General features: G+C 32.6%; 1 protein-coding gene across 4 annotated transcripts; it reads right to left on the bottom strand.

Annotated features, from left to right (window-relative positions):
- Positions 1-3302: 3302 nt before the first annotated feature.
- LOC107766037 (homeobox protein BEL1 homolog) lies at positions 3303-8699 on the bottom strand. Of its 4 annotated transcripts, none has more exons than XM_075232954.1 (5): positions 8448-8623; positions 7235-8115; positions 6355-6740; positions 5232-5292; positions 3303-4292 (listed from the first exon to the last, which is right to left on the bottom strand). In XM_075232954.1, exons 2-5 carry the CDS (start codon positions 8054-8056, stop codon positions 3627-3629), a joined length of 1935 nt encoding a protein of 644 aa, XP_075089055.1. In that variant the 5' UTR covers positions 8057-8115; positions 8448-8623; the 3' UTR covers positions 3303-3626. The 4 variants fall into 4 exon arrangements, with proteins under 4 accessions (XP_075089055.1, XP_016440235.1, XP_016440234.1 ...); XM_016584749.2 differs by having other exon boundaries at positions 7235-8109; positions 8333-8617; XM_016584748.2 differs by having other exon boundaries at positions 8333-8592.
- Between the last annotated feature and the right edge of the window lie 1674 nt (positions 8700-10373).

Raw genomic sequence — 10373 nt, forward strand, 5'->3', positions numbered from 1 at the left:
TGACATTACTAGTATATTTTTTCCTTTTCATCAATTTTGGAGTTAAATTTTTTTGACGTGGAAGCCTTCAAATTTACTTCCTCAACAATTCTAGTAGCGGAGCCAGAAATTTCGCAATGAGTATTCAAGATATAATATATACATAGTATATATGTACAAAAGGTATTTTTTAATTTATATATGATGTATAATATTTTACGTATAATTTTTTGATAAAGGACGTTCAACCGACCATCCTTCTTTATGCTTTTTTGTTTTCTCAAAGGAAATAACTTAACACTTTACTTTTACTTCGAGTACTCCTCTAACTTTCAAAGATAAATATTGTTGTTTTCATTTTTAAGCAAAGAGACGATATATATATCACGAAAGAGGATTAGTATTTAGTATTTAAAAAAATCGTTGAAACAGAAAAAAGCAATAAACATAAAGTTTCTAAAAATAGAATACCTTACATGTGTCTAAACTCCAACTGCCAGCCATTACTACCTTATTCTGCTGCGGACACAAAATAGCAAAATACATACTTTACCTATCGACCTTGTCCCCAAATTCCTCTTACATACTTCTTAAATACGGGAATAATATTACACACCAAATTTTTTAAAGGTGTGTCAATTACACACCACTTCGATGTTTGACCACATCGGCTTAAAAGATTGCTCTTACACGCACCAATCAGCATCTGACATGTGTCAAATCGAGAAAAAAAAGAAAAACTGAAGAGAAAAAAACCTCTACCCCCCCCCCCCGCCGCCAAACCCCCTCTTCTCATCTTCCCAAAGAAAAAAAAAAAAAAGAACCCCCTCCCTCCCCTCCTCATCTTCCCCAACCCCATCATCTTCTCCACCACCTCCAATCCTTCCACCACAAGAACCTTCTTCCCTAACTATAGATTCAATTCTTAGACGATTTTTAATAAGTTTTAACAACATCCATCACAAATCCTTATACCAATTTCAAATTCAAGTTCAAACCCAAAGCTTCAAACTTGCTAATGGCGTTTTTTAAATTTTATCAAAATTAATTACCTAAGTAAATTTTTACTCAACAATAATCACGAATTCAAACTAATTTTCTAGGTCATGAAATACCAAAATCAATAAGACCTAATTAAATTTTCAAGCTTTTTCAAAAAGTCAATAATGGTGATTTCTATAAAATCCAATAGCTCCTATGTTCTTTTTTTCTTCTTTTTAGTTATGGGGGTTGAAGAGACGAAACACGAAGGCTAAATAAAACTAGAATGAGGGTTGGGGAAGAAGACGAAACGGGAGGGGGGGAGGGGGAGGGGGAGGAAACACTAGGGTTTGGAGTTGGGGAAGAAGACATGGATTATATTATTTTTCTTTAATTTGAAAAGAAAATGGTTAAAAAAGGGGAAAATAAAAAAAACTTAATTCCAAGTGAATTTTTTAGTTTTACGCGCTTCCTTTATGTGTAATATACGCGTATGATACATGGCAAAAGAGGTGTGTAATTGACACACTTTTAAAAATTTTGGTGTGTAATATTATTCCCGTATTTAACAAGTGCGTAAGAGGAATTTGAGTACAAGGTCGATGACTAAAGTATATATATAACAAGCATGTAAGAGAATTTTTGTGTAATTGCCACACAAAATATCACAAAAGAAGAAAACAAAATGCCATAGAGTAACTAAAAGGAAAAACATATTCTTTCTTCATTGAATATAATTAATATTATATGGATGGTTAAACTTTGATCTTGACTAGTAAGCACTTCATACTTCATCTTTCACACGGGGAATGATTTACCAATAAACATTATAACAATCATTATAATTATAGTAGACAAGAGTTTAAATCTCAATAAAGACTAAAAAATATTAGGTGATTTCTTCTCATTTTATTTGTTTAAGCCTTGCCAGACATATAGTTACCGTACGTGTGCTAGTGAAATGTTAGTAGCATATATCTAACGAAATAATTAAGGTGCACGTAAACTAGCTCAATCCCTTAAATTTTTTTTTAGAAATTTCCTCTTCAATACCAGTGCTACCTATGAGCTATATATCAAACCTTAAAAGATATTAAATCTAGTTACTCTCCAGCCTCGGTCTATTACAGCTTGTTTGGATTGTTGTTACATGTAGTTCCATAATATATCGTATTGTATTGTACTGTATTGTATTATATTGTTTGATGAATACAACGTTTAGATAGATTGTATCATTTGTCGTCGTTTTATGATGTCACGTACCAACAATATGAAGAATAAACTTGCAACATTACTAAGAAAAAATAGGATACGGAGTAGAATTATTATATAAAAAGTAGAATAAAGGATAAAATATGATTATTTAATAATAAGGAAGAACAAGATGAGAGGAAAAAACCAAGAAAATGGCGCCACTACACCAAATCCGTCATTCCATAAAGTGGCACTTTTCGTCGTTACGTAATGATGGATTTAACGATACGATACAATAAAATTTAATTAACAATCAAACAGACATTGTATTTCAAGTAACAATATGATACAATATAATATGCAACAACCATCCAAACAAGCTGTTAGTGAACCGTCTCTTTAGGGATTTAAAAGATATTCTACTAGAAATATTCTTGTTATTGCTTCGACTCATATTTCCCAAAAAATAGTTCCCACTCTAATAACTCCAAATAAATTAAATATGTGCATTAAGATACAAATAAACATTGAATAAAATAGTATCTGAAGGTTCACAAGTAGTTGAATACTTATTCCAGAAGGGTTTATTTGACCTAATTGTACCATATAATCTCTTAAAAAGCATTCCGAGTAAAGGTTATTTAAGCTCCACACCTTTTTTTCCTTTGAATCAAAAGTCAAGCAAAATCAATTAGAAGAATATTACTCTTTCTACCTAGTCCAAATTTTTTTGTTGATAAAATATATATTTATATAACTTTAAAATATTACATAATTAAAGAAATTTCTCTTTTCTGAGCAACTTTGGTATAAAAAGAAAAAAGAATACTCCTTGATGATTGGAGAAATTTGGAGAAAGTTTCTGAGGGGCATGAAATGAAGGTTTTTTTTGGAGTGATCATATCAATGGAATAAGTACAATTATATAATAATGATATTTTTTCCAGTTTCTGTTGAGTGGTCTTAATCTTGATAATTGAGTGCCTAGCTAATTTTGCAGCTTAATTTAATTCTCCTTGTACCAATCCCACAAAACAAAACATCCTCACAAAATTGAATTTTTATGATTTGAATTATTTGAGCCACATATGATTCCATCACTTGTGCTAGCAGATAATCTCAAAACAAGAGAGAGAGAGAGAGAGAGATTTACTAATAGTACTTTTTTCCTTTTTAATTTTTTTTTGGTCAAATTACAACTGCAGAATCTGTATATACTGAAATTTGCTTCAATTACTGGCAATTTTGGATGCATAGCCACACTTACCAATATTTCTTCCAATGTCACAAAAAGCAAGCATCCCAAACAATTACCAGCTACAGAAACAAATTCATGCATGTCATCAAAATACCCTAAAACCAAAATGTAGAGATTTTAATTGTATGATTTCAAATCATTTCTTTAATCTATACCCCATATAACTACTAGCTAGTACTAAACTACTAATTCAAGAACCATTTCTTCTTCCTTTTCAACCAGCCAAATCATGAAGCAGCTGTGCACCCATCAAATTTCTATAAGGCAAATTCTGATTTTCACTGTCCAAAAGTGAATATTGAACTTGTTGACAATCTTGATCAGTATGATCATCTCTAGGATAAAACAGTGAACTTTGAGATGCTTGTGAAAATGTACTTAACCCCATTCCACTTCCACCATTTTGGTTTAAACCCAATGTCAAAGACACACCCCCTCCAACATTATGTTGTACATTTTCATTTCCATAAGCAATAGCTCCAGTTGAGTTATGATTGTATGATGAAAAATCCAGCTCTATCGCGCCAAAAGAATGATCCCCACCTCTTCCAAAACTATGAAAGTTATGAGCTTGATGATGATCTTGAAGACAATTCTTGTTATTGTTGTTGGTGGTGTCATTTTTCTCAGGGTGATTTATGATAGAAGAAATGCATTCAGAGTCTATTCTTATAAGATTTGGCTTTTGATCTTCAATGTGTAACTGAGGATTTTGATTAATTTGCCTGCCTACACTTATACCATTCATGTCATGATCAAGGCCTTTAGATCCATCTGGAGATTCAAGATTCTCTTGTTGATCTTTGGTTTCTTCTAAATACATTTCTTCTACCATTGGCTTCCATAGCCTTACCCTTGCATTAATGAACCAATTAGACACCTGCCCAAAAGAAAAATGCATTAGAACTTACATGCTGACACTTGGCAAACGATAACGAGTTTAAGTTCTACGTAGTAAGTGTAACTAACTCTATTAACAAGTATGCATTGGTACTCCAATTTGTTATAAATGGTAAGTGACATGCTATAAGAGATTAAATTACGCGGATGGTGTTATATGATTTACGAGTGTATAAAAGGCAGCCAGATGCACTAAGCTCCCGCTATGCGCGAGGTTCGGGGAAAGACCGGATCACAGGGGTCTATTGTATGCAGTCTTACCCCACATTTTTGCAAGAGGTTGTTTCCACGGCTCGAACCCGTGATCTACTGATCACATGACACAATGGCGGATCTATGCAATAATTTTAGGTGCTTTAGCACCCATTGACCTCCACATAAATTGTGTATAGTTATATAAAAAAAATATAAGATGCTAGCAAGCACGCAGGAACCAAAAAGACTAATGGGTGTTGTGATGTTGAGATTGAAGTAAAGGTGTGTCTGAAGTTAGAGGCGTGGGTTCGATTCCTGCTTGACGTGTGACTAGAAGTCATTTTTGATAATGATAATATTAACCATATTTTTCTTATTAATTTTTTTCTCCGTTGCATTCGAATAGTTGTACACTTATACTATATGGTTGGTAGCAACTTTATGTTAAAGGAAGTAAGCACCCACAACCTTAAAATCTTGGATCCGCCACTAACATGACAATAACTTTACCAATTATCCCAAGGATCCCCTTCGGTGTCAATTTACGAGTGTATATAACTTTAATTCAAAGACAATAAAAGGAAATATTTACAAAATATTGATTATGTAATAATTTTATATATTATGAAATGGAGTATTCTAAGAAGATATGCTTCCATTGATAACATAATTTTTTTTGTTCATATATGGAGTAAAATAATGTATTGGTGAGAAAGGGACATGCCTGGCTTCTTGAAAGACCAGTTTGGCGAGCTAAAATGTGTTTATCAACATCACTTGGGTACCTGCAATTTTTACCATAAAGAAGAAAGTAAATATAGTTTGTACTTATAAAGTCTATTACTACAACTACTTCTGACTATCAGTTTAAAAACATTTGTACTTCTACTATGTGATAACAAAATGAATATTAACAAAGATTCTTATGCATGCAGATTTCTGGGGTAGTGGGGGTGTAAAGCTGGTAGTTAAAACCGACAAAGGAAAAAGAGTTACTATTGTAACAGATAGAGAGTAACTCCCAAAATATTTAGCTATATTTGTGAACAATGATTGATGGCCCAAAGAAAGATCCTTGATACTAGAACTACAAGTGGGGTTGTGATGTTTCCTTTTGGTTTTATATAAAAACTTTGATTCTCTCTCTGTAAATATATATAGTTTGTATTAATAAAGAGTCAAAAATTGTAGCTTATAACAGTATTTTCTAAACAGAATACACATACATATGCGTGAGAAAAATCATTAAACTTTCAATAAATATTAAACTTTAAACCATAATTCAAAAAGTACGATGAGTACACTAGTAAAACGTTAAAGAAGTGAACTCATAAAGTTCAAATTTTGAATTCGTCTTTGAATATTATTTGGAGGGTAAGTCGTCAAATACTCGATTTTGATCATCGCTAAATTTCAGCAAATATTAGACTTTGCACCATAATTTAAAAAGTACAATGAGTACACTAGTAAAAACGTTAAAGAAGTGATAAACTCATAAAGTTCAAATCTTGAATCTTGAATTCATCTTTGAATATTATAAGGAGGGTAAGTCATCAAATACTCGATTTTGATCTTAACATAAAAAGCAGGATAGTTCAGCGCTAAAAACTTTAAAAGTTAAAAATGATGATTGCAGTGGTAAAAATCTTAACGAAGTGAACATAAAGTTCAAATCTTTTGAATAATCTCTGAATATTATAAGGAGGGTAAGTCATCAAATATTAAATTTTGATCCTAATAGAAAAAATACAATGAGTTCAGTGTTAAAAATCTTATAAGTTGAACTCATCAAAATTAAATCTTGAACTGCATAAGGAGAAACTAGTGAAGAGAAAAGAGATATTTACGGGTGAAGAAAGTGTTCAAAAAGCCAAGCACGTAGAACAGAAACTGATCTTTCAGGTAAACCACGTTGAGGTCGCCAAGGATGAGTTTCCATCATATTCATTTGTTGAAAAGCTTTTTGTTGCCTTAATGTTTGATCAAGAAGTCTAAGTCTTGGTGTTTCTCCTCTTGTTGTACCAGGAACAATAACACTGTCTTTTTCTCCCATTGCTTTTTTTGTGGCCTTAATTTGTCCTACAATTCCATCTCTTAAACATCTAAAATGTCTTGACATTGCCTTTGATGCTAAGGTTGAGTAAACTCTTGCTGCTCCATTTCCAGCCACTGCTTCAAATGTTGATACAACTGCTTTCATTTGATCACAATAATGCTTGTATCTTCTATCCACCTATATACATAAATAAACAAACAAACCCCATGTAAATAATCAGTCCAAAAATAACCAAGAAAAGCAAAAAAAATGAATCTTTTTATTTTTATCTTTTTGTATATAGTGAAAGAAAGTGAGTAGCTAGCATGAGTAATGAACAGGAATAAAGGGTTCTAAAAATTAATGGAATAGTGAAATTTTGACCATGTGAGCATTAATTGAGAGGGCCTTTCAGTCTCTCAATTAGTTCAAGATTTGATTTTACAACAGTTAAAAATCTTTAACCTCAACTATTCCATGTAAAAGATTCAAAGAAACCTATGTTGCATGAACTCACCAAAAATGCTACCGCACTAGTGTCGGATTCTTCAAAAATATATTATTTTTGGAGGATCCGATACGTATTTGGTGATATTTTTGCAGAGTCCGAGCAACATAGAAAGAAACAATAAAAAGAATATATTTGTTCTGCAGGCTAGAATTAATAAAGTGTATGAGAATAAAGTATATACCTCTTCAAGCATTTGAAGCAGCTTTGATTTTCTTTTCTGAAGTTCTAATAGGTCAAGAGAATGTAAAGTTTGCTTTTTTGAAGAACTAGCATTCTCATCTTCCCATTGGTTGGACTTTTGTTGCTTTAATACTTTTGTTGAATGATCATTTTGCTTTGTACCAAGACTACAGAATTCAATCAAGAGCTCCTGAGCAGGACCTAAATATTTTGAGTCCTTAATCTGATGATAATACCCTTGAATATTTGCTGCTGCTTTTCCCAAAAAACCATCTTGAATTATTTGTTGTTGTTGATGTCTTAGTTCAAAAGATTGTAAACCAATACTAGATGGATTTGATGAACAAAGAGAAAGTGAAAGTCCTTGACTTGGTCTTTCATTTCCTTCACAAGGAAATACACATCTTAAAGATGGATCATCAACAAGTAATCTATTATTCTCATTCCAACCTTGATCTTCTGTTGGTGAAACTAACATATTTTCACTTGTAGTAAAATTACCATGTTGGTAAAACAGTTCATTTGTTGATTTGGAAGAGGAAGATGAAGGACCAACAATGGTATTACTACTATTTTTGTTAAAGAAATTACCTTTCCACATAACTTGAGGGTTGTTTGATGGAAACCCTATCATTTCCATACCAGAAGTCAAGTTGTAAATCTCTGGATTAGTTTCAAAGCTTTGTAACTGATGATTTACTAGATTTGGAATATTATTACTTGGTGTTGAAGTATGATCTGAATACCAATAACCAGTAGTTGTAACCATTGACCTTGGTTTAATCTCTTCACTTTCTTGACCAGCCATCATAACATATAACATATACAAATCTTGTTTCTTGTTACTTGTTACAGCTTTCTGCTTTGTTCCAAGATCTGCATCTTTTATTAAAACAACCCAAAAAGGAAAGAAATGAGAAGAACATCAAAAAGCAAAGATCAAGTGAACTAAAAAAGGGTTTTTTTTTCCTTTTTTGACTAAAAAGATTGGATTTTTAGTCACTCAAGTGCTTGTACCAACTTGTGTTTGATGATGATAAAGAATAAAAAAAGAAGTATAGACGGTTGTTGAGAAGCTGAAGAAGAAGAAGAAATGGACCTTAGTTTTCTCAGACATGTTCTATCAAAATCCAAACAAGATCAAACATCATTAAAAACACAACAAGATGATCAGAAAATTCAATGGTGTAGTACTGTGGAAAGGAGAAAATTACATGGAGTTCCAGGGGTTAAGGAGAGAGAGATGTGGCCCGAGGGGGTGGGGGTGGGCGTGGGGGTGGGGGTGGGGTGATGATGACTTCTAAGCCATGTTTTTCATTGATATATGCTTTTTTGCACTCTCTCACTTTCTCTCTCATGCAAACAAGATATCAATATACGTACAAAATAGACTTCCTAGAAAGAAAATCAATGACACCTTCAATAATTAATCTTTAACCAATTAAAAGACGATGTAAATTGAATTCAATCGACAACCTTTAAAACAAAAGAATTTAAAGCTTATGAGTTCGATATTTTAATCGTTTTAAGTTAGTGTATTCTAAATTAGAATAATTTATACCTATTCAATGAATTTTTAAAACAAAAACAAAATTTGAATCAAAGCTACTGAGTTCGACCAAGATTGCTCCCGGCACTCTAGTTCCGCCTCTGCTTTAAAATATGATTTAAGTTATACAACAATTTTTTTTCTAAGTCATTAATCATGATAATTATAAAGTAACATGTAATCGGCTTTTAATTGACCTGGTTTTATAGAAACATCTTTTACTATATTGTGCATGGAACATAGACTTTAAAATATTGCCACACTAATCATTCATCAAACTGTCTAATTCCTTTATTTTATTATATGTGATATTTTCTCTTTTTAATTTGTTCAAAGAGAAATAACACTTTTCTATATTGAAATTAATTTAGCTTTAATTTTCTTATTATACTTTTAATGATATATTTTTACAAGTACACAAATATTACGACATGTTCAAGATTCAAGGGCAGCTCGGATGCACTAAGCTCCCGCGATGCGCGAGGTCCAGGGAAGGACTAAACCAACAACTAAGAGACCCATTCGAGGAACATGGAGACTAGTTGAAGTACAACTCGTACTTCAACTGAAATGATGAAAAATTATATCACCTTCTCCGTTCTTTTTAGTTGGAGCTTTAGGCGGTTCTCCAAAAAAAATAGCGAAAAAATTATCCCTAGAGTCAAGACTAAGAGGAGTGTATAAACCAATGCTTCCATAGATTCGATCGTGGTTTACAATTATAGCTTGAGTCTATCGTACGCAGCATTACCCTGTATTTCTGCAAAGGATGTTTCCACGGCTCAAATCCGTAATCTCTTTATCACATGGCAATAACTTTACCAATTATGTCAAAAGCTCCCCTCCTACATGTTCAACAAAGTTCTAAAAGATTTTTGTTCTTTCTTAAACTCTAATGTCAAATTAGCATAAAATGAATAGGAATGAGTATTAGATAAAATTCCAAGATCAACTTTGCTTGGTGAAGTAAACATCAAATACTGGAACCATGAGTCAGAAAAAGATCATAATCCTATATATATTATCCCTGGTACACATCCTACAAGCTCCAAGACTACATTTTTGTGGTTCTTGATTACTACCATATATTATACTTATATTATATTGAAACCCTAAACTCATTATGTCATTATTGGTTAATTGTTATATGCCCATATATCATTATCATCACAGGGGGGAAAGTCCCAAAAAGAAAAGATACAAATCCCCAGAACTGAAGCTAAGCTATAGTTGTAACCAGGCTTTTTCAGATGGTTTTTTTCCCCCTAGCCTGTTTTCTTCCTTCATTGTGGGGCTAACCATCTGATCAAAAATTCCAAAACTAGACCTTTTAGAACATGAATTTGGATGGGTGGGGGTTGGGGGTGGGGAGAGGTAAAGACAGAAAGAGTGAGAAGAGTCAGCCTACTACTGAGAATTAGATGCCATTAAACATTGTGCAGTGCAAAATATTCCCAAAACTATGGCCCTATTGTCATCAGATGAGGTGGTCCAGTTTTTCCAACTAATTCTAATTAAACACACCCCCTTCTATTAAAGCCACCCACCAATCTTTTCTCTCTCCAAATTTTGGGACCATCAATTTTTTTTT

Source organism: Nicotiana tabacum, chromosome 1 (genome assembly GCF_000715075.1).
Source record: "Nicotiana tabacum cultivar K326 chromosome 1, ASM71507v2, whole genome shotgun sequence".
Lineage (NCBI taxonomy): Eukaryota > Viridiplantae > Streptophyta > Magnoliopsida > Solanales > Solanaceae > Nicotiana > Nicotiana tabacum.